Genomic DNA, 24,299 nt, shown 5'->3' on the forward strand with positions numbered 1-24,299 from the left:
TCATTTTCAAATTCAAATATCATGCTGGGAGGATGTTTCCCCTGGCTGGAGACTCTAGAACTACGGTCCAGTCTCAGAATAAGGAGTTGGCCATTTAGGACTGAGATAAGCAGAAATGTCTTCACTCAAAAGGTTGTGAAATCTTTGGAATTTTCTACTCCAAAGAGCTGTAGATGCTCAGTCATTGAGTATCTTCAAGGCAGATATTGATAGATTATTGGGTACTAAGGGAATCACAGCATATGGGGACAGTGCAGGTAGATGTTGAGGTAAAATATCAGCCATGATCTTATTAAGGCTTGAAGGGCCAAATAGCCTGTTCTTGTGCTATTTCTTATGTTCTTATGACCTTTAAATCTATAGGTATAGATTCATTAAAATAGGGTACTTACTAATGCAAAGTTAACTATAATAAACATTTGTACATTGAGAAGGATCCCTCTGGTGTGAACATTTTAAAAGCATATCAATATTTCAGACACCCTCAAAGCTCATGCAACCAAGAAAAATAGGTACTTACAACGCCATCTATTGCCATATAAAGCAAGCGCCTTGGTCTAATAATGTTAAACAAGCGATCAATATACTCAAATATGGCCACCATCATTTCATCCTCATTCTTGGGAGCTGGCCTGTAAGGTACATTCAAAATAAGAATCAGAATTTTGTACAAATTGACAGAGGCAGAAAAGTTATTGTAAGAGAAATAATACTTGTTTTCAGGATGTGTGCATGGATGAATAATGCCGTTCATGTCCAAGTACAGATTATCAAACTCCACTTCATTCGGATTAGGCTTGCTGCCGTCTACGGGCGCTGTAACTCCATTGACTTCTTTACCCTGCACAAGGTTGAATACAGAAAAGTTATAAATACATACACTATCCCGTAAAACTTAATATAGGAAAAACTGCTAAAATCTAAATTTCGACTTCACATCAACAGAGACTCAACTGGTGCAAAGGCAACCAAAGTACACAAGCAAGAGATGACAGGCTATCTTCACAAGTATTCGCACACCACTTGAGCTTGGTTGTTGCTGTGATACAATTGCAGTCGCTGTGAAATTAGGCTCAAAAAGTTCCCAGACAGTCCACTGGAATAGAGGATGGAATTTTAACCCCACCCACTGGTCAGAAAACAGACGGGCAGTTAAAATGGCCAGCATGACTTACACCTACAGGTCCTGACATTAATCTGTTATTAGCATTCTGAGCATGTCGCTTTAAATATGCAGATTAGGCTTGATTACATCATCAGGGTGTGTATGTACTCAGTGAGGCCAACTCTCAGGAAGTGGAGCCAGAACAGAAGCAGCCCAGAAGTTTAAGTTTCTTTAAAAGATGTTTTGTTTTCTTGTGGGCCAGGGCTCTTGACACCCTCAGTGCTTCTTCCAAGTGATGTTCAACATGGAGGAGTACTGATCTGTCAGCTGAGGGAGGGCGGTAGGTGGTAATCAAGAGGTTTCCTTGCCCATGCTTGACTTGAAATCATGAAACTTCATGGAGTACGGAGTCAATGTTGAGGACTCCCAGGGCCACTCCCTCCTGACTCTATACCTCTGGTGAATCTGTCCTGCCGGTGCGACAGGACATACCCAGGGATGATGATGGAGGAGTCTGGGACATTGGCAGAAAGATACGATTCTGAGAGTATGACTACGTCAGGTTGTTTCTTGACATGTCTGTGGGACAGCTCTCCCAATTTTGGAATTAGTCCTCAAGATGTTAGGGAGGACTTTGCAGGGTCGACTGGACTGGGTTTGCCTTTTTCATGTCCGAAGCTTTGGTTAATGCCAGATGGTTCGTCCAGTTTTATTATTGCTTTTCGTAGCGGTTTGTTACAACCCGGTGGTTTGCAAGGCCATTTCAGAGGGCCGTTAAGAGTCAACCACATTGCTGTGGGTCTGGAGTCACATAAGGCCAGACCAGGCAAGGACGGCAGAGTTCCTTCCTTAAAAAGAACATTAGTGAACCAGATGGGTTTTTAATGACAATCCAATAGCTTCATGGTCACTATCACGAGAATGACTTTTTAATTCCAGATTTATTTAATTAACTGAATTTAAATTCCCCAGCTGCCATGATGGAATTTGAACTCGCATCTCTGGCTCATTAGACCAGGCCTGGACTACTAGTCCAGTAATGCAACATTTCCCAATTATGACGCGAGAGTTAAATTCTTGTGGGCCTCGTGCTAGAGGGCCGAACAGCTTTCCATCCACCTTGGTCCACACTGAACTGATCACACTTTTCATTAAAATCACCCCCATACTTTCTCAACTTCATTTTTAACGAGTGATTCTCTGTAGTTTTGCTTATACGAAGTCAGATGGAAGTCTTATCACAACAATAGCATTGTGGCATGTTACTCCACTGGTGAGGTGGAGCTCTCTCCCATGAAGTAATTGTTTGCAAAATATAAAGAGAGCCTCAGATGAATGAATGACTAGTGCAGTGTGACAACAGTCAAGAGTTTAACCGCTCTTCAGGCTGCAGGTCAGAAACTGGGAGTAAAAGTCTGGCCTTTTTTTTTAAAAAAGAAAATGATTGCTAATCTTATTTTTTTTTAAGTTCTAGGTTAATAAGGTACTTTGTGCTCGGGAGGAAGCTCCTCTGTGCATTCCAAGTGACTGACTTTTACAAAAAAAGTTATTTTTTTTTTAAAAAGTGCGTCCAGGCCAATCACCCGCAAGAAATGTCCTTATAAAAAAAGTGCGCCAGAAGTCAGATATCCAAATTCACTGACGACGACAAGTTAGGTGGCACAGTAAAACGTGTAGATGGGAGCAGGAAGTTACAAAGGGAAATAAAAACAGAAAATGCTGGAAATACTCAGCAGGTTAGGCAACATCTGTGGAAAGTGGAGTTGAGGTCGAAGATCAGCCATGATCTTATTGAATGGTGGAGCAGGCTCAAAGGGCTGTATGGCCTCATCCAGCTCCTAATTCTTGTTCTTAAACAGAGTTAACGTTTCAGGTTGCTGATCTTTAGTCAGGATTCTGATGAATGGTGAAAGTTATGTTACAGTTCCCACATTGCAACAGTGACTACACTCCAAAAGTACTTCATTGGCTGTAAAGCACTTGGAGACATCCGGTGGTCTTGAAAGGCGTTATATAAATGCAAGTCTTTCTTTCATATAAAGCTCTAGTTAGACCCCATTTAGAGTAGCGTTCACTTCTGGGCACCTCACATCAGAAAGGATATAGTGGCCTTGGCAGGGGGGTGCAGCACAGATTCACCAGTTTGATACAGGAGCTAAACAGGTTAAATTATGGAGGACAGTTTGCATAGATTAGGCTTGTATTAGAAGATTAACGGGTAATTTAATGGAAATGTTTTTAAAGGATTTGATAGGCTGGAGAGAGAAAAACTATTTCCTCTGGTAGTAGTCCAAAACAAGACGACATAACCTTAAAATTAGAGCTAGGCCGTTCAGGGGTGATGCTAGAAAGCACTTCACACAAAGGCTCGTGGAAATCTGGAACTCGCTCTCTCTCAAAGCTGGTGAGGCTAATTAAATTGAAAATTTAAAAACTGAGATTGATGGATTTATTATGCAAAGATATCAAGGGATATGGATCGAAGGTGGAGTTAAGATGCAGATCAGCCAAGAGCTAACTGAATAGTGGAATAGGCTCGAGGGGCTGAATGGCCGACTCCTGTTCCTATGCAAGTGGAGTAACTTTTCCCACAATCAAGTCCAAGAGAAGGGTCAGTAAATCCCCCACACTGCTGTTCACAAGTCAGAGAATGAGTTATTATAACAGGTCACAATACCATCTAAAATAAAATGCAAGTATCTGTCAGTTCAAACTTAAATGATGCGATTGCTCTGCATTCTTAAAATGAATGTGGGACTCAAAGAACTTGCATTTCACGACTTCAAGATATCTCAAAGTGGTTTTTGAAGTACTTTTGTACTGTTGCAATGCAGGAAACACGGCAGCCAATTACCATACAAGGTCCCACAAACAGAAATGAGATATAGGACTGTTTTAGTGATGTTGGTTGAATGATAAATATTAGTCAGGACACCAGGAAGAACTTCCCTGGTCTTCTTCAAAATAGTGCCATGGGATCTTTTACATGCACCTGAAAGGGCAGGCAGGGCCTCAGTTTAACATCTCATCTGAAAGACGGCACAGCATTCCCTCAGTACTGCACTGAAGTGTCAGCCTAAATTTTTTGCTCAAGTCTCTAGCGTGTGACTTAACACCACAACCTTCCAACTCCGAGGCAAGCATGCTACCAACTGAACCACAGCTAACACTTACAGATTACAGATGGGGACCCTTGTCGTGTTTTGATTTGACAGATCAGTTATGTTGTTGGAGACATTGTGGAACTAATTTTGTTGGAGAAAGTTTACAACAGTTTAAGGCAGCCACACACAGCAGGGTAGAATTGTAATAATCATTGTTTAAAAAGTTTAAACTTTCCAATGTTGATATCTAAATTGCAACTGCTCTTTTTGTCAGTTTACTAGTTTTACTGTGTCATTGCTAACAGTTCCATTTTATAACAGGAATGGTGCCAACACAATGATGGAGAAAGTATTGTACATGATTGTGCTATATGCAAGACTTTTGAGTGTATTATAGGGAATAATTTACTCCTGTGGTTCGCTATAGCTCGAGAAAATGAAAGTCAGGAAAAGGAGCAGGGTTAGGAATCAATCACATGGGATGGGCGAGTACATCGAGCTGGAGGAATGAAAGTTACTGTAATTGGCCTAAGAGGCATAGGAGGATAACAAAGTTCAACAGAAAACATGTTACAGGAACTAAGTACAATATAAAGTAACATATTGTATACACAGATGACAGCAAACTGTCCCAGCGGGAAGAAAAGACATGCAGAGAGCCTGGTCACGTCTCAAAATGCTTCACGTACAAAACTACTTTGAAGTGCATTAACTGTTATGTAGCCAAAAATATATACAATGGAACAGGAAATATTAAAAGTTAAGTTTCAACTAATAAATAAATATTTCTCTGTTAATAGACTTAACCAAACACCCAAAACTATATTCACAGATATTTGATAGATAGGACAATTTTCTGCACATTTAAATTGATAATACCATCAGCCGCCTTGTCTGATTTAATTTTCCAAATCAACCAGTTAATTAAACCAACTGGACAGCCCAGCATGTGTTGCACTTACAATTATCTGATTCTGCACTATAATAGATAATACGTCCAATACTGGTGTGGTACTAAATTGGACAGCTCTTTCAAAGAGCTGGCAGAGACACGCGGGGTGGCCTCCTGTGCTTGAAAATTCTATGGTTACTTAACGCTGTAAAGCAATGTTCCCCATACTGTTTAAACAACATTTGATTGCATCTACATTGAACTCCTGCCAAGTCACAGAATCACAGCGTAAAGCAGACCATTCAGCCCACCATGCCTGTGCCATCATTAGCTCCAGTTGCTCTATTTCAATAAACTGATTTTAAACAAGCAGCAACTTCTAATCGCTAGCAAAACCAACTGAGCGCCATTTTAAAACTTGCAAGGGAAAAATTTAGAGCACCTTTCACAACCTCAGGGATTCCCAAAATTCTCCGCAACCAATGAAACATATCTTCAAGTGTAGTCACTGTTGTAATGTGGGGAAGTGCAACAACTTGCACTCAAAAATCCCACAAACAGCACTGAGGTAAATGACCAGATCATCTCTTTTGGTGGTGTTAGTTATTGCTAGAGACGGATGAGAGGCTAATCATAACCCATGGACATAATGGATAGTTTTCAACAGAAAAACACATTGAAGCAGAAATTGCAGTCTCCATAGTGGCGTGTAATCCATCTGAAAGCCCTGCACGCGTGAAACCTGAAACTTGCGATCTGTAACGGTACGTCTCGACAGATTGCGATAAGAACCAAAAGTAAAATCAGTAGCGCTAGCGCAGAGTTGTGGTATTGCCCAGGCACAAGGCCTCCTTTCATCAGCGTAAGGGTGATTAATACGTCAGTTTTAGTCTGTCCTGGGACGGGAGCATGTGGTCTGGACTGAGTGACAGTTGCACCAGCCAATGGGTGATCAAGGTCCACCGTCAGGGGCGGAGGAAGAGGGGTGCGGGGGTGGGGGAAAGGGAGGGAGAGCATCAGTGTTGTTGATTCTGTAGACGAAGATAATGATATTAGTCTAAACAAGTTCTACTGCAATAAAAATATTGGCCCTGAAATTCTGGTCAGAGGCTTCCTTCGGACGAACGCCTCCGACCCAAGAATCTTTTGCTAAAATGCCTGGTGGTCCTCGGAGGTGCCTTCGATTGCAAATTCACTGCACTTAGATTCAAATAACTATATCGATATTTGATGTCCCCCAGATAAGAGGAGACTAATTAATGTCCTGTTACTGACTGCTGCATTTTTGCTTGGGCCCAGGGCAGCGAGGGCCCAGTGCCCCAGGGGCGGCGAGGGCCCAGTGCCCCAGGAGCGGCGAGGGCCAGCCCACACTGTGATCTATGGATAGTAGGAGCATGTGTGCACATTAGGTCTGTGCAGCAGAGCTTGGTCTCCAGTCGTCTTGGTTAATCCTTGCCACTGGATCAAGACCTAGCTCGATCAAGCCCATGTGGTGGCTGGTGTGCAATTGCCACCCTACGTTAAAAGAATCCACGCACGGGCATCTTCCACTCTTCAATACGTAGTTCAGGACCTAAGAATGTCAGGTCCCTCATTGAAACACCTGTGAACTCATCCCTTTTTGGTGTGGAAGCAGGTCATCCTCGATACCAGGGACTGCCGAATACTATATACTAGATTGCGGCGGGAGGCCTTCTCTTCCCGCACATCAGAGCACGTCCACGTCTTCAATACACATTGAGAAGCTGGAGTCACGTGGGCCTGGACAACCAATCACGGTACAGTATTCTCATTGATAGCAATGGGAACTCCGTAACACCCAAACACGACAAACAAAAAAAAACACAATTCTAAAACCAATTGAAATTAAAGTTAATCAAATGTTTTATAAAAAATATAGTTTTTGGATTTCTTTTTTTATGTCTTAATATGGTCCAAAATAAACTGACCTTAATGGACATGGCCCCCACTCTAAAAATGTGTTTAAATTTTATTTTTGTGCATTTTAAAACTCTTGTGCTGGTAAAAGTAGGCTATGCGCCTGCTTTTTACCAGGTATAAAAGTTTTAAGGCTATTCGCTGGTCAAGAAATGGACAAATAGCCCAATCTCGCCAGCGCGAATGTTCTTCCTGCGGGGATGCGGAGGATCTGTCAAAATTAATTTTGACAGATCGGAATGGCTGGTTTTCGGCGTATGTGCATCGCGCGCCGAAAACCAGCTTTTGAGAGGCTTTGCCATGGTCCGTACAGACCCGGTGAGGCCTAAATGTTTTGCGGATTTCTGCTAGTAAATCATAAATTAAACATGAAAACCAACACATTTCAAGTTTGTAGATTACAAATGTAAATTGATAACTCGAGCTAGTGAGAATAGGAAGTCTATGGTTAACTGTTTAAATGGCCAGAGCTATCGCATTCAATCACTGACTTACTTCATATTGTCAAATATTGGTTATCCATAGAACGCGAGGTTAACATAATAGGAATGGCAATATTCCCTCTGTTTTTAGGTGCGTGGCCCCTTTAAGGGGCAGTGTGGCCAATTCACAGTTTTGCACACAAACAAAACTTTACACTGAAAAAACTGGTCCCAAGCTGCGCAGGACCAGCAGAGGTGAACGGTAGGGGACATTGGGAATAGGCCATTCGAGCCTGCTCTACCATTCAAGATCATGGCTGATTTCCAACCTCTACTCCACCTTCCTGTAATATCCCATATCTCTCCGTTCCCTTCTTATCCAAAAATCTATCGACCTCGGTCTGGAATATACTCAACGACAAGGCAAGTATCAAAATTGTACACTGTTCTCCAGGTATGGTTTCACCAGGGTCCTACATAATTGCAGTAAGACTTCTTTATGCGTTGTAACGTCACCACGACTCCTCCACTGATTGACAGCGGCGGAGACCCCGACCGACCCATTTTCAGCCAGTCAGCCTGGCTTTGAGTCGAAGGCCCGCCCCATTATGATCCGTTTCCTGTAGGACTTCGACATTTTTTTAAAGTCCTGAAAATGGATCTACTTACCGTACCAGGAGTTCCAGCGCTAAATACCAATCCAAAACTCATAGGTGAGCCAGCTTTCTGGTACACCTGAATTTCAGCCCCCTTTAATCTTATACTCCAATCCTTTTGTAATAAAGACTAACATACCATTTCTTAATTGCTTGCTGTACCTGCATGTTAACTTTATGTGTACAAGGACACCCCTGTCCCTCTGAATACCAACATTTCCCAATCTCTGACCATTTAAAACATATTCTGCTTTTGTTTATTCCACCAAAAAGTGGATAACTCACATTTCTTCACATCTGCCATGTTCTTGCCTACTCACTTAACCTGTCTATATCCCTCTGCAGCCTCTTTGCATCCTCCTCACAACTTACTTTCCCACCTAGCTTTTTATCGTCATTAAACTTAAGATACATTATACTCCATCCCCTCATCTAAAATCACTGATGTAGACTAAATAGCTGATGCCCAAACGCTGATCCTTGCAGTACCCCACTAGTTATACCCTGCTAACCCAAAAATGTCCACTTTATTTCCAGTCTCTGCTTTCTGTCGGTTAACCAATCATCAAGCCCTAATAAGGCTCTTGCATGGCACCTGATTAAATTCTCTCTGAAAATCCAAATACACTACATCCACTGGTTCCCCCTTATCTACCCTGCTAGTTACAACCTCAAAAAAACATTTGTCAAACACTATTGCCCAATCATATGATTTTCCAATTGCTCTGCTACCACATCCCTAATAGTATAAATCAGGAAATTAGAGGTGCATGTAACAAGGGTAATACAGTAATCATAGGGAACTTTAATCTACATAGACTGGGCAAACCAAATATGCAGTAATAGTGTAGAGGACTAATTCATGGAATGTTTTCAAGATGGTTTTCTAGATCTGAAAGTGATTTAGTTAAATCTGAAACTAGGGTCTTCAATCTAAACAAAGGAAACTACGTAGATATGAGGGGAAATTTGGCTAAGGTAGATTGGGAAACTACATTAAAAAGGTAGGACAGTCGACAAGCAATGACCAGCATTTAAAGAATGAATACATAATTTACAACAAAAATACATTCCTTTAAGGCACAAAAACCCTACCGGAAAAGTGGACCAACTGTGGCTAACGAGAAGTTAAAGATAATATTAGGTCAAAGAGGAAGAGGCTTATAATGTTGCCAAAAAGAGCAGTAAGCCTGAGGATTGGGAGGATTTTAGAATTCAACAAAGGAGGACCAAGAAATTTTAAAAGGGAAAATAGAATACGAGCATAAACTGGTGAGACACATAAAAACAGGCAGTAAAAGCTTCTATAAAGGTATGTAAAAAGGAAAAGATTAGCGAAAGTAAACGTGAGTCCCTTACAGGCTGAGACAAGAGAACTTATAATGGGGAATAAGGAAATGGCAGAGAAAAATCAAACAAATATTTTGTGCGTCTTCATGGAAGACACAAAAAACCTCCCAGAAATAGTGGAGCACCAAGGCTCTAGCGAGAATGAGGAACCCCAAAAAATGAGTACAGGTACAACGTCTGAAATCCGGAATCCTCGGGATGGAGCCCATGCCAGTGTTTGTTTTTTTCCAGATTTCAGACAAGAAAATTAATGGCCCTGAAATTCCAGCCTCCCCGGGATCGTATGGAGTGTATTCGGCTCCAGGGAGGCATCGGAAAAGCTGGTTTTCGGTGCGCAATGCACATACGCCGAAAACCAGCTTTTCCGATCGGTCATGTTTCTGACTTGACAGATGGCCGCATCTCAGGGAGAAGGACATCCCACGGCAGAGATTGAGCTATTTGCCCATCTCTTGCCCTGCGAATGTCCTTAAAACTCTTGCGCTTGGTAAAAGCAGGTACATAAACTCTTACACTGATAAAAGTAGGCTAACAACATATCAAAAACATTAAAATAAAATTTTAAAATACATTGTTAAAAACCTTGCCCACTCAGGTAAACCATTAAAACTTTTTTTTTAAATCGTCAAATTTTTTTTTCAAAAACTTTTCCATCAATTTTAATTTCTATAATGTACTTGAGGTGATATTTTGATTTTTGATGTAGTGTTTGGGTGTGTTTCTCATTCATAGTAATAGGAGTTTCGGACTTACAAAACTCCTATTACTATGAATGAGAAAATACTTACCCATGATTGGGTGTCCAGGCCCACGTGACTCCTGCGGACGTCACAACATGAATGTGTCTCCGTTGCGCAAGAGGAGGCCTCAGGACTGGGATCTTTGGTGAGTGTTCGACCAAAAGGTAGATGCACATCTTTTCTCCTATTTTTTAGTTGAACACCCACGGGAAGAGAGAAACCGGGATTTCTGCATCAATAGTCGGAAATCCAGATTATGCTGGATTTCAGACCTCACTACGTTCCGAATCCGTGCCCAATTTCGGGTTTTGCCGGATTTCGAGCCTCACCATGGACCGAATCCGTGCCAGATTTCTGGTTTTGCCGGATTTCAGAACTCGCCGCCCGCTAATCCTCGCCAGAATGTCCGGTTTTCAGAATTCCGAACATTGCACCTATATTAGTAAAAAAAAACAGTACTGGAGAAATTAATGGGACTGAAAGCCGATAAATCCCCTGGACCAGGTGGCCTACATCCTAGGGTTTTGAAAGAGGTGGCTATAGAGACATTGGATGCATTGGTTGTCATCTTCCAACATTACAGATTCTAGAATGGTTCCTTCAGATTGGAAGGTAGCTAATGTAACCCCTCTATTTAAAAAAGCAGAGAAAAAGGGGAGCTACAGACCAGTTAGCCTGACGACAGTAGTAGGGAAAATGCCAGAATCTATTATTAAGGATGTGGTAACAGGGTACTTCTAAAATAATAGGATTGGGCAGTCAACATGGATTTGTGCAAGGGGAAGCTATCATTAAGGAAGAAATAGCGGGATATCTAGCTAGGAATAGTGCAATGAAGCAGACGCAACATGGATTCATGAAGGGGAAATCATGCTTAACTAATTTACTGGAATTATTTGAGGATATAACGAGCATGGTGGATAGAGGTGTACCGATGGATGTGGTGTATTTAGATTTCCAAAGGCATTCGATAAGGTGCCACACAAAAGGTTACTGCAGAAGATAAAGGTACCCGGAGTCAGAGGAAATGTATTAGCATGGATCGAGAATTGGCTGGCTAACAGAAGGCAGAGAGTCGGGATAAATGGGTCCTTTTCGGGTTGGAAATCGGTGGTTAGTGATGTGCCACAGGGATCGGTGCTGGGACCACAACTGTTTACAATACACATAGATGACCTGGAAGAGGGGACAGAGTGTAGTGTAACAACATTTGCAGATGACACAAAGATTAATGGGAAAGCGGGTTGTGTAGAGGACACAGAGAGGCTGCAAAGAGATTTAGATAGGTTAAGTGAATGGGCTAAGGTTTGGCAGATGGAATACAATGTCGGAAAGTGTGAGGTCATCCACCTTGGGGGAAAAAAAAAAAAAGAGTAAAAGGGAATATTATTTGAATGGGGAGAAATTACAAGATGCTGCGGTGCAGAGGGACCCGAGAGTCCTTGTGCATGAATCCCAAAAAGTTAGTTTGCAGGTACAGCAGGTAATCAGGAAGGCAAATGGAATGTTGGCCTTCATTGCGAGAGGGATGGAGTACAAAAGCAGGGAGGTCCTGCTGCAACTGTACAGGGTATTGGTGAGGCCGCACCTGGAGTACTGCGTGCAGTTTTGGTCACCTTACTTAAGAAAGGATATACTAGCCTTGGAGGGGATACAGAGACGATTCACTAGGCTGATTCCGGAGATGAGGGGGTTACCTTATGATGATAGATTGAGTAGACTGGGTCTTTACTCGTTGGAGTTCAGAAGGATGAGGGGTGATCTTATAGAAACATTTAAAATAATGAAAGGGATAGATAAGATAGAGGCAGAGAGGTTGTTTCCACTGGTCGGGGAGACTAGAACTAGGGGGCACAACCTCAAAATACAGGGGAGCTAATTTAAAACCGAGTTGAGAAGGAATTTCTTCTCCCAGAGGGTTGTGAATCTGTGGAATTCTCTACCAAAGGAAGCAGTTGAGGCTAGCTCATTGAATGTATTCAAATCACAGATAGATAGATTTTTAACCAATAAGGGAATTGAGGGTTATGGGGAGCGGGCGGTTAAGTGGAGCTGAGTCCACGGCCAGATCAGCCATGATCTTGTTGAATGGCGGAGCAGGCTCGAGGGGCTAGATGGCCTACTCCTGTTCCTAATTCTTATGTTCTTATGAATTACGCTTGACAAATCTATTCAAGGGGAGCGGGCAGGGAAGTGGAGCTGAGTTCATGATCATATCAGCCATGATCTTATTGAATGGCAGAGCAGGCTCAAGGGCCCAAATGGCCGACTCCTATTTCTTATGTTCTTAGAGGTTGTAAATAGTAGAATATACAAGGTGAAACCAGTGGATGTGTTGTATTTGGATTTTCAGAAGGCATTTGATAAGGTGCAACACAATAGGTTATTGCACAAAATTAGGGCTCATGGGATTGGGGGTAATATACTAGCATGGATTGAAGATTTGTTAACCAACAGAAAACAGAAGTAGGAATAACTGGGTCATTTTCCGGTTGGCAGACTGTTACTAATGGGGTGCGGCAAGGATTGCTGCTTGGGCCCCAGCTATTCATAATCTCAATGATTTGGATGAGGGACCATATGTAATATATGCAAAGCTAGGCGGGAATGCAAGTTATGAGGATTCAAAGAGGCTTCAAGGGGATATAGACAAGCTAAGGCGAGTGGGCAAGAACATAGCAAATGGAATATTGGGTTCAATTTTGCCCAATCCCTTTTTTCGGCGCACTTTGTGCGCTGGAAACGGTGCCGGAAAAAAGTCGCCCCATCTTGGCCGCTCTTCCGAGTGCCCGCAGCTCCAGTGTGGCGTGCATTGTGAAGTGAGGGGCAGAGCAACAGGCCAGCGCAGAAAGCACTGCCGACAGCTATGCGCATGCACAGTGAAGTCTGCGCGCATGTTCCTGCCCTCCCAGCGTGTCCTGCAGGCTGTAAGCAGGACCTGAAGCTCGCAGCCCCGATCCCCGATCCCCGGCCAAAGGAATGCCCCGATCTCATCACACCCTATCCCCGGCCGAAGGGATGCCCCGATTTCGTCGCACCCTATCCCCCGGTCAAATGGCCGACCGCACCGGCCAGCCGGCTCACTGAGTTCCTGGGCCGAGGTCGAACTTCAGGTTTTATTTATTGATGGTTGTGCTTGAGAGTTTTGATTTGGGCAGGGGTGGGGGGGGACTTTTTTTTAAAAAAAACTTGATCCTGGCATATTTTTTTTATTTGTTATTGATTATTACTTTTTGTGGTTTGTTTAGTGCTTTGTAAGTTTTGGTGCAGACCCTCAGCTTCCTTCTATTTTTTATTTGTTATTGAATGCTTATTTTTGTGCTTTGTTCAGTGCTTTATAAGTCTTGGTGCTTTAAATGTACTAACCTGCGCCAATTTCTTAACTGCCAGCGAGGTTTTTCAGAGCTGGCCACATACACTGACCTAAGTCGATTTGGAGTAAGTTTTAGCTGTACAAAGTGGCATAAATGGCCAAAACTGGCATAAGTGTGGGGGAACGGCCACTTTTGACAAAAAAAATCGTACCTAACTGACTTACTCTGGAGCAAATTTTGGGGGGAAAATGGCATTTTTTAAACTTACGGCAGAAAAAACTTACTCCAAAAAGTCACGGCCAAAATTGGGCCCATAATGTGGAGAAATGTGAAGTTATCCACTTTGGTAGGAAAAATTAGAAAAGCAGAGTTTTTTTTTTAAATGGTGGGAGTTCGGGAAATGTTGGTGTTCAGAGGTACCTGGGTGTTCTTGTACACGAATCACTGAAAGTTAACATGCAGGTACAGCAAGCAATTAAGAAATCAAAATGGTATGTTGGCCTTTATTACAAGAGGATTTGAGTACAAGAGTAAAGACATCTTACTGCAATTATAAAGTCTAGAACCAGGGATGAAGCATTTAGGACTGAGATGGGGAGAAACATCTTCACTCAGGGTGGTGAATCTCTGGAATTCTCTACCCCGGAGTGCTGTGGAGGCTCAGTCTTCGAGTATAGTCAAGACGGAGATCAATAGATTTTTGAATATTAAGGGAATCAAGGGATATGGGGAAAGTGAATTTGAGGTAGAAAGATCAGCCATGATCTTTTTGAATGGCAGAGCAGGCTTGAGGGGCCGAAAGGCCTACTCCTGCTCCTAATTCTTATGTAATAGATTCTAATATATTCGCTACTACTGATGTCAGACTAACTGGGCTATAGTTCCCTGCTTTATCTCTCCCTCCTTTCTTGAATAGCGGGGTTACATTTTCCACATTCCAATCCACAGGGACCGTTCCAGAATCAAGGGAATTCTGGATCATCAAAACCAATGTATCCACTATCTCTCGCCACCTCTTTTAAAACCCTAGGTCTTAAAACCCATTGGGTTCAGGGGATTTGTCAGTTTTTAGTCCCATTAATTTCTCCAGTACCTCATTCTCACTCGAGCTTTGGTTCCCCATTATTTCCAGAATGTTTTTGTGACTTCTTTCATGAAGACATATACAAAGTATTTGTTTAATGTCTGCCATTTCCTCACTTCCCATAATTTCCCCCATCTCTGCCTGCAAGGGACCCACGTTTACTTTCACTAATTTCTTACTATTTACATACCTATAGCAGCTTTCATCATCATAGGCAGTCCCTCGAAACGAGTATGACTTGCTTCCACACCAAAAAAAATGATGAGTTCACAGGTGTTTCGAACAAAGAACCCGAACTACATCCTCAATGGTGGAAGATGCCTGTGCGTGGATTTTTAACGTGTGGTGGCCGTTGCACACCAGCCATCATACGGGCTTGACAGAGCTAGGTCTTGGTCCAGTGGCAAGGATTACCTAAGATAACTGGAGACCTGCTCTGCTGCAAGGACCGAGTGCACACACATAATCGCAGTGTGGGCTGGCCCGTGCTGCCCCCGAGCCCCTGGCCCAGAACTCACGCCTCCCCTGGGCCCTGATCACATCCCTCCACAGTCTCTCGCCGCTCCTGCTGCATCTGCCCACGCTCCAATCACCGACTTGAACCTTGCTGACGTCACTCTTCACTGCCGGTGCCTCCCTGCACCAGCTCGCGCCGTACCTTGTAGTGGCATGCCTCCACGCTGCTCCTTATGCAGGTAGAGCATGTAATCAGGAATGTAAATGGAATGCTGGCCTTTATTGCAAGGGGGATGGAGTATAAAAGTAAGTCCTACTACACTGCTTACAGTTTTGGCAGCTTTAACAATCTGCTTTCATGACACTTGCTAGTTTACTCATTCTATTTTCTCCCTCTATCCATTTCTTGGCCCTCAGTTGTTGAATTCTAAAATCCTGCTAATCCTCAGGCTTACTACGCGTTTTGGCAACATTGCAAGCCTCTTTATTTAATCTATTATCTTTAACTTCCCATGTTTGCCCTGGTCGGTTCAATTTTCCTTCAAGATTTTAATTCCGTATGGGAATGTATATTTGATGCGAACTACAAATTGTTTCTTTGTGTTTGCCATTGCTTATGTACCATCATATCTTTTAATCTAGTTACCTAATCTTCCTTAGCCAACTCGCCCTTCATACCTATGTACTTTGTTCAGATTTAAGACGCCTTGCTCGTGACACCCAGGTACGAATAAAAAGTCATTGGACCCATCGTGTATGTGCTAGATCTTTGCTAGAGCAATCCCACTGCCCTGCTCTCCCCACAGCCTTGTATCTTCTGCTGTAAATATTTATCTAACTTTCCTTCAAAGATACCATGGAAAGTATTTTAGTCATTTCCTGTGGCAAATAGTGTGCCATGTAAAGAAATGTATCTTAACTTCTCTCCTCTATTCGTAATCCAAGGCCAATAGCTGCAAAGTACCACGTCTAGTTAACCCCACTCGAGTTATATTGCAGACTGGGATTCACTGCCTACCTGCTGGTCGCGCGCATATAGATGCTGAGTCCCCGGATGTTGGCGTATTTAAATTTTCTTTCAAAAAAAATGAAACCCTCCCAAGTTTCTAACGTGAGCCAACAGGCCTCCGCAATAAAACTGAGGGCAGAGAAGAGCACAAACTGCACCGCGATAAAGATTACTCCACAACACGGCAGCAAGTAACTCAGAACATGCATGAGAGTTTTCAATTGAAACAATTAGTCCAAAAACCTACAGAAGGATTGATAGACGTTTCAGTAAACGTCCGCCATGCGAACGATTGTATAAAAACAGGTTACGAAATTAGAGCCTCTAGCTTCCGTGTTATCACGTGACTCGCGCTCTTTATTTTTTTTAAATAAAATCCCAAGCACAAACTGCCTGAAGATTTCAGATTGATCGGCTCCCACACCGAGCTCGGAAACAAAACCATCGGCCTGGCCAGCACTGAGCCCGGCTCGGCAGGCGTGGGGGAATATACACCGCTGGCCGGCTCCGGGCCTCGTCGGACAAACAAGGCCCCCCGCTCCGCCACGCACAACACGCACCTTCTCCTCCACACAGTGCACCACGATGGACGGATACTTCCGACTCAACCAGCGGAAAAAAGCCGGGACTCCCATCTTGTCCGCGACTGAAATCAGAGGTGGGAGGGGGGCAGCTTCTTTTCCTTTTGTTGTCGCGGCTGCTGTGCCCGAAAGGCGCGTTCCCTCGCCGTCTGCTCGCACCGCCGGATACAGCGAGGGGGGAGGGGGCTGCGCGGAACTCTGGGGCCCAGCCCGGATACCCGGTCCGCGTCCGCGCCGCTCCACCAATGGGAAGCCGACAATTCCCCGCCGCCCCGGTCGCGGGCGGAATGCGGCGCGAGCAATCTGGGCAACGCACCCAGCAGCCGCCCCTGTGCAGCGAGGCAAGCTCTCCCAAACCCCCCGGGAGAGCGTGGCATCAGCGTGCCGATGCCAATTCTAACACGTTCTGTTTCTCGCTGTGTGTTTAAAAAAAAGTCAACAATAACCATATTAATGCATTCTAACTCACAAATAAGGAACACGATGCTTCCTCAGCTTTATAAATAGAGCACAAAAGCCAGGAAGTTGTGCTAAGTCTTTATTTAAAAAAATATTGGCTAGGCCCCAGCTGGAGTATTGTGTCCAATTCTGGGCACCACACTATTAAGAAGCATGTCAAGACCTGAGAGAGGGTGCAGAATAGATTTGTGAGAATGGTACCAGGGATGAAAAACTATCACTAAGCATGGAGGCAAAGGCGCATGGCTGAGGTAATTCTTCTTTCGTTTGGTAGTAGCAAAGCAAATCAAGTGTCAATATCTAAATTGGATATCCAGGCAAAAGCTTCCAGTATAACAGTGTGGATATCTTGTACGCTGCTTGCAAATTTCCTCTTAAGAGCAGTACTTGTTATGTCTATAGAGTACTTATGAATTACTCCACAAGGCAATGTGTTGTACTTGAACTGTAGTGACCTTGGTCCTTTATTGCAAACTCCAGAGTGCTGTGTAAGCATGGTGTGCAGCCTTTTATACAGGGCGATGCCACCAGGGCAGGAAACCCCCGGTCTCCACCAGTCGCACCCTCTAGTGGTGCCAGCATGTATGTACACAGTGTGAACCTTATTGATAGTACATCAGGTATACAACTCTCCATCTAAGACAATCTCATTTAGGACCGAGATGAGGAGAAACTTCTTCACCCAGAGAGTGGTGAACCTGTGAAATTCTCTACCGCAGGAAGTTGTTGAGGCCAATTCACTAAACATATTCAAAAAGGAGTTAGATGTAGTCCTTACTACTAGGGGGATCAAGGGGTATGGCGAGAAAGCAGGAATGGGGTACTGAAGTTGCATGTTCAGCCATGAACTCATTGAATGGCGGTGCAGGCTCAAAGGGCCAAATGGCCTACTCCTGCACCTATTTTCTATGTTTCTAACCAGTCCAATCCCGTCAGAATTTTATATGTTTCTATGAGATCCCCTCTCATCCTTCTAAACTCCAGTGAATAAAGGCCCAGTTGATCCAGTGTCTCCTCATATGTCAGTCCAGCCATCCTGGGAATCAGTCTGTGAACCTTCTTGGACATGCTCAATAGCAAGAACGTCCTTCCTCAGATTAGGAGACCAAAACTGAACACAATATTCCAGGTGAGGCCTCACCAAGGCCCTGTACAACTGCAGCAAGACCTCCCTGCTCCTCTACTCAAAACCCCTAGCTATGAAGGCAAACATACCATTTGCCTTCTTCACCGCCTGCTGTACCTGCATGCCAACTTTCAATTGACTGATGTACTGACAGGTCTCATTGCACCTCCCCTTTTCCTAATCTGCCGCCATTCAGATAATATTCTGCCTTCATGTTTTTGCCCCCAAAGTGGATAACCTCACATTTATCCACATTATACTTCATCTGCCATGCATTTGCCCACTCATCTAACCTATCCAAGTCACTCTGCAGCCTCATAGCATCCTCCTCGCAGCTCACACTGCCACCCAGCTTAGTGTCATCTGCAAATTTGGAGATACTACATTTAATCCCCTTGTCTAAATCATTAATGTACAATGTAAACAGCTGGGGCCCCAGCACAGAAACTTGCGGTACCCCACTAGTCACTGCCTGCCATTCTGAAAAGTACCCATTTACTCCTACTCTTTGCTTCCTGTCTGCCAACCAGTTCTCAATCCACGTCAGCACACTACCCCCAATCCCATGTGCTTTAACTTTGCACATTAATCTCTTGTGTGGGACCTTGTCGAAAGCCTTCTGAAAGTCCAAATACACCACATCATCTGGTTCTCCCTTGTCCACTCTACTGGAAACATCCTCAAAAAATTCCAGAAGATTTGTCAAGCATGATTTCCCTTTCACAAATCCATGCTGACTTGGACCTATCATATCACCTCTTTCCAAATGCGCTGCTATGACATCCTTAATAATTGATTCCATCATTTTACCCACTACTGATGTCAGGCTGACCGGTCTATAATTCCCTATTTTCTCTCTCCTTTTTTAAAAAGTGGGGTTACATTGGCTACCCTCCACTCCATAGGAACTGATCCAGAGTCAATGGAATGTTGGAAAATGACTGTCAATGCATCCGCTATTTCCAAGGCCACCTCCTTAAGTAATCTGGATGCAGGAAGAATGTTCCCGATGTTGGGGAAGTCCAGAACCAAGGGACACAGTCTAAGGATAAGGGAAAAGCCATTTAGGACTGAGATGAGGAGAAACTTCTTCACTCAGAGAGTTGTTAACCTGTGGAATTCCGTACCACAGAGAGTTGTTGATGCCAGTTCGTTGGATATATTCACGAGGGAGTTAGATGTGGCCCTTACGGCTAAAGGGATCAAAGGGTATGGAGCGAAAGCAGGAAAGGGATACTGAGGTGAATGATCAGCCATGATCTTATTGAATGGTGGTGCAGGCTCGAAGGGCTGAATGGCCTACTCCTGCACCTATTTTCTGTGTTTCTATGATGGGGACGCTTTAATTTTCCACATGTGGAGAAAGTGGTAGCATCTACCATGACCAGTTCTGAGGCGGTTGATGGTTGTCTACTGTTTGTGAGGAAGGTTTGATCCTGCAGGTTGTACTGTGGGGTCCTCGAAAAGGAATCCACTCTGAGGTACGAAATGAGTACTTTTCATCTGTCTTTACCAAGGAATAAGATGCTGCCAACGTCGAAGTGAAAGAGGAGATAGTTGAGATCCTGGATGGGATAAAAAATGTTAAGGAGAAGGTACTAGAAAGGCTGGCTGTACTTAAAGTAGGTAAGTCACCAGGACCAGATGGGATGCATCCTAGGGTGTTGAGGGAGGCAAGGGTGGAAATTGCGGAGGTACTGGCCATAATCTTCCAATCCTCCTTGGATACGGGGGTGGTGCCAGAGGACTAGAAAATTGCAAATGTTACACCCTTGTTCAAAAAAGCGTATAAGGATAAATCCAGCAACTGCAGGCCAGTCAGTTTAACCTCGGTAGTGGGGAAACTTTTAGAAACAATAATCTGGGACAAAATTAACAATCACTTGAGTAAGTGCAGATTAATTAAGGAAAGCCAGCATGGATTTGTTAAAGGCAAATTGTGTTTAACTAACTTGATTGAGATTTTTGATGAGGTAACAGAAAGGATTGATGAGGGCAATGCGGTTGACGTGGTGTGCATGGACTTCCAAAAGGCATTTGATAAAGTGTCACATAATAGGCTTGCCGACAAAGTTGAAGCCCATGGAATAAAAGGAAGAGTGCCAACATGGATATGAAATTGGCTAAGTGACAGGAAACAGAGAGTAGTGGTGAACGGTTTTTCAGACTGGAGGAAGGTATAAAGTGGTGTTCCCCAGGGGTCGGTACTAGGATCACTGCTTTTCTTCATATATATTAATGACTTGGACTTGGTTGTACAGGGCACAATTTCAAAATTTGCAGATGACACAAAACTTGGAAGTATAGTGAACTTTGAGCAGGATAATGATATACTTCAAGAAGACATAGACAGGCTGGTGGAATGGGCGGATAAGTGGTAGATGAAATTTAATGCAGGAAAATGCGAAGTGATACATTTTGACAGGAAGAACGAGACAAGGCAATATAAACTAAAGGGTACAATTCTAAAGAGGGTGCATGAACAGAAAGACCTGGGGGCACAAATTGTTGAAGGTGGCAGGGGAGGCTGAGAAAATGGTTAAAAAAGCATACAAGATCCCGAGCTTTATAAATAGAGGCACAGAGTACAAAAGCAAGGAAGTTATGATGAACCTTTATATAACACTGGTTCGGCCTCAACTAGAGTATTGTGTTCAATTTTGGGCACTGCACTTTAAGAAGGATATGAAGACCTTAGAGAAGGTGCAGAAAAGATTTACAAGAATAGTTCCAGGGATGAGAGACGACAGTTACATGAATAGAAACTGGGGTTGTTCACCTTAGAGCAGAGAAGGTTGAGAGGAAATTTGATAAAGGTGTTCAAAATGATGACGGGTCTAGACAGAGTCGATAGAAACTGTTCCCATTGGCAGAAGGGTCAAGAACCAGAGGACACAGATTTAAGGTGATTGGCAGAAGAACCAAAGACAACATGAGGAAAAACTTTTTTATGCAGTGAGTGATTAGGATCTGGAATGCACTGCCTGAAAGGGTGATGGAGGCAGATTCAATCATGGCTTTCAAAAGGGAATTGGATAAGTACCTGAAGGAAAATATTTTGCAGGGCTACGGGGAAAGGGCAGGGAATTAGGACTAACTGAATGTGCTCTGGCAGAGAGCCAGCACAGGCTGGATGGGCCGAATGGCCTCCTTCTGTGCAGTATCCAGTCTATGGGCTCAATTTTCCCCAGTGATTTGCGCCATTTTTTTTGAGCAGGCTGTTTTTTTTGGCCTGTTAAAAAACCACAGTTTCCCCAATCAATTTGCCCCAGCATAACTCAGTTAGTTCCATTTTTTTAGGTAAGTTTTTTTTTCAACCAAAGGGGGCATAACCTGCCACCCGTGCCAATTCTGGCCATTTAGGGAAGTTTGGCCAGCTGAGAGTTACTCCAGTTCTGCTTAGGCCAGCGTATGTGACCTCTGCAGAAAAACCTTCTGGAGAGTTAAAGAAATCGGCGCAGGTAAGGAAATCGGCGCACGTAAGTGCAGCAGATGCCTGGACAGCAGCAGCAAGAAAGATAAGAGAGAGGTGGGAGGGGAGAGGCGGGGGGGGGGGGGTGAGTAAGGGGGTGTGGGGGCGAGAGAGGGGGTGGGGGGAAGCCTTTCGGCTGTAGTTAGATGCGGGAACTGGGAGGGAGAAGGCCGTTCGGCCTGGGATAGGGGCAGGGGAGCAGACCAGCAAGCCCTTCGGCCAGGGCTAGGGGCAGGAGACCGAGTCTGGCAAGACACTTGGGACTGGGGTGGGGGCGGGAATGGCAAGGCACTTGGGGCTGAGCTGGGCTGGGGACGGGGAGCTGGACCGGCACAGGCAAGGGGCTCAGGGCGGGCTAGGCAAGTAGATCGGCAAGCTCTTCGGCCAGGGCTAGAGGAGCGGGACCGGCTTTAATAAGTAAGTTGCTGCAATATATTTTAATGTGTTTTTAAGTTGATGCAATATGTTTTAATGTGTTGCGAGCTGGCTATATGTTTCATTTAGCAGCCTCAGCCCGCATTGTGTCCCTGGTTACTGTGGCAACCCGATCTTTTTGGCGCAGATCAAGGCTCCGCCCCCAAAACGAAAGGACAGGTTAGGCCACGCCAAAATGAAGAAATCCAACGGGGAAACTTAGAACATTTTTTTTTGGCGTACTTGGGCCCCCAAAAAACGGGCATAACTCTTCAAGTATGCCAAAAAAAAAGCTTTGGGGAAAATTGAGCCCATAGATTCTATGTTAGGGGGAGAGACGAGATAAACTGTGGTTGTTCTCCTTAGAGCAGAGAAGATTAAGGAGAGATTTGACAGAGGTGTTCAAAATCTTGAAGGGTTTTGAGAGAGTAAATAAGGAGAACTTGTTTCCAGTGGCAGAAGGGTCGGTAGCCAGAGGACACAGATTTAAGGTAATTGGTAAAAGAACCAGAGGCAACATTGAGAGAAACAAATACGCAAATGCAGTGCCTGAAAGTGTGGAAGCAGATTCAATTATATCTTTCAAAAGTGAATTGGATAAATACTTGAAACAATAACAACTTATATTTATATAGCGTCTTTAACGTTGTGAAACATCCCAAGGCGCTTCACAGGAGTATTATGAGATTTTAAAAACTGGCACCGAGCCACATAAGGAGAAATTAGGGCAGGTGACCAAAAGCTTGGTCAAAGTGGTAGGTGTTAAGGAGTGTCTGGAAGGAGAGAGGTGGAGAGATTTAGGCAGAAAATTCCAGAGTTTAGGGTCTAGGCAACCGAAGGCACAGCCACCAATGGCTGAGCGATTATAATCAGGGATGCTCAAGAGGGCAGAATTAGAGGAGCGCAGACAGCTCAGGGTGTTATGGGGCTGGTGGAGATGCAGAGATATGGAGGGACGAGGCCATGGACGGATTTGAAAACATGGATGTGAATTTTGAAATTGAGGCGTTGTTTAACCGGAAGCCAATGTAGGTCAGCGAGCACAGGAGTGATGGGTGAGCGGGACTTGGTGCGAGTTAGGACACGGGCAGCCAAGTTTTGGATCACCTCTAGTTTACGTAGGGTAGAATGTGGGAGGCCAGCCAGGAGTGCATTGGAATAGTCAAGTCTAGAGGTAACAAAGGCATGGATGAGGGCTTCAACAGCAGATGAGCTGAGGCAAGAGCGGAGACGGGCGATGTTACGGAGGTTGAAATAGGCGGTCTTAGTTATGCTGTGGATAATGTGGTCGAAAGCTCATTTCAGGGTCAAATATGACACCAAGGTTGCAAACAGTCTGGTTCAGCCCCAGACAGAAGTTGGGGAGAGGGATGGAGTCAATGGCTAGGGAACGGAATTTGTGGCGGGAACCAAAAATAATGGCTTTGGTCTTCCCAATATTTAATTAGACAAAATTTCTACTCCTCCTCGGATAAACAGTCTGACAATTTAGAGACTGAGGAGGGGTCGAGAGAAGTGGTGATGAGGTAGAGCTAGGTGTCATCAGCTTCCATGTGGAAACTGACATTGTGTTTTCGGATGATGTCGCCAAGGGGAAACTTGTTGATAAGAAATAAGATAGATCCTTGGGGGACACCAGTGGTAATGATGCAGGGGCGGGAAGAGAAGCCATTGCAGGTGATTCTCTGGTTACGATTAGATAGATAAGAATGGAATCAGGCGAGTGCAGTCCCACCCAGCTGGGCAACGGTGGAGAGGTGTTGGAGAAGGATACAGTGGTCAACTGTGTCAAAAGCTGCAGCCAAGTCAAGAAGGACAAAGAGGGATAGTTTGCCTTTGTCACAGTCACAAAGGATGTCATTTGTGACTTTGATGAGAGCTGTTTTGGAACTGTGGCAGGCACGGAAACCGGATTGGAGGGATTCAAACATGGAATTGCGGGAAAGATGGGCACGGATTTGGGAGGTGACAACACGTTCAAGGACTTTAGAGAGGAAAGGGAGGTTGGCGATGGGGCGGTAGTTTACACGGCTATGGGAAAAGTGCAGGGGGGTGCGACTATTGGCGAGCTCTTTCAAAGAGCCAGCACAGTAACGATGGGGCAAATGGCTACCTTTTGTGTTTTATCATTCCATGATTTTATGAAAACTACTTTTTTTTCATTTTTGTGCTCAAGG

General features: G+C 44.1%; 1 protein-coding gene across 2 annotated transcripts in view; it reads right to left on the bottom strand.

The window, feature by feature from the left end:
* xrn2 (5'-3' exoribonuclease 2) overlaps positions 1-16,848 on the bottom strand; it is a 106,095-nt gene extending 89,247 nt beyond the window's left edge. Inside the window, exons 1-3 of one of the 2 annotated variants that reach the window (XM_070889887.1) lie at positions 16,631-16,848; positions 714-841; positions 521-632 (exon numbers count right to left, since the gene is read on the bottom strand). In XM_070889887.1, the coding sequence (XP_070745988.1) occupies positions 521-632; positions 714-841; positions 16,631-16,705 (315 nt within the window). In that variant the 5' untranslated portion in view covers positions 16,706-16,848. The remainder of the gene's footprint in view (positions 1-520; positions 633-713; positions 842-16,630) is intronic. The other variant, XM_070889886.1, reaches the window with a different exon arrangement.
* Positions 16,849-24,299: the final 7,451 nt, after the last annotated feature.

Source organism: Pristiophorus japonicus, chromosome 9, assembly GCF_044704955.1.
Source record: "Pristiophorus japonicus isolate sPriJap1 chromosome 9, sPriJap1.hap1, whole genome shotgun sequence".
Taxonomy (NCBI): Eukaryota; Metazoa; Chordata; class Chondrichthyes; family Pristiophoridae; genus Pristiophorus; species Pristiophorus japonicus.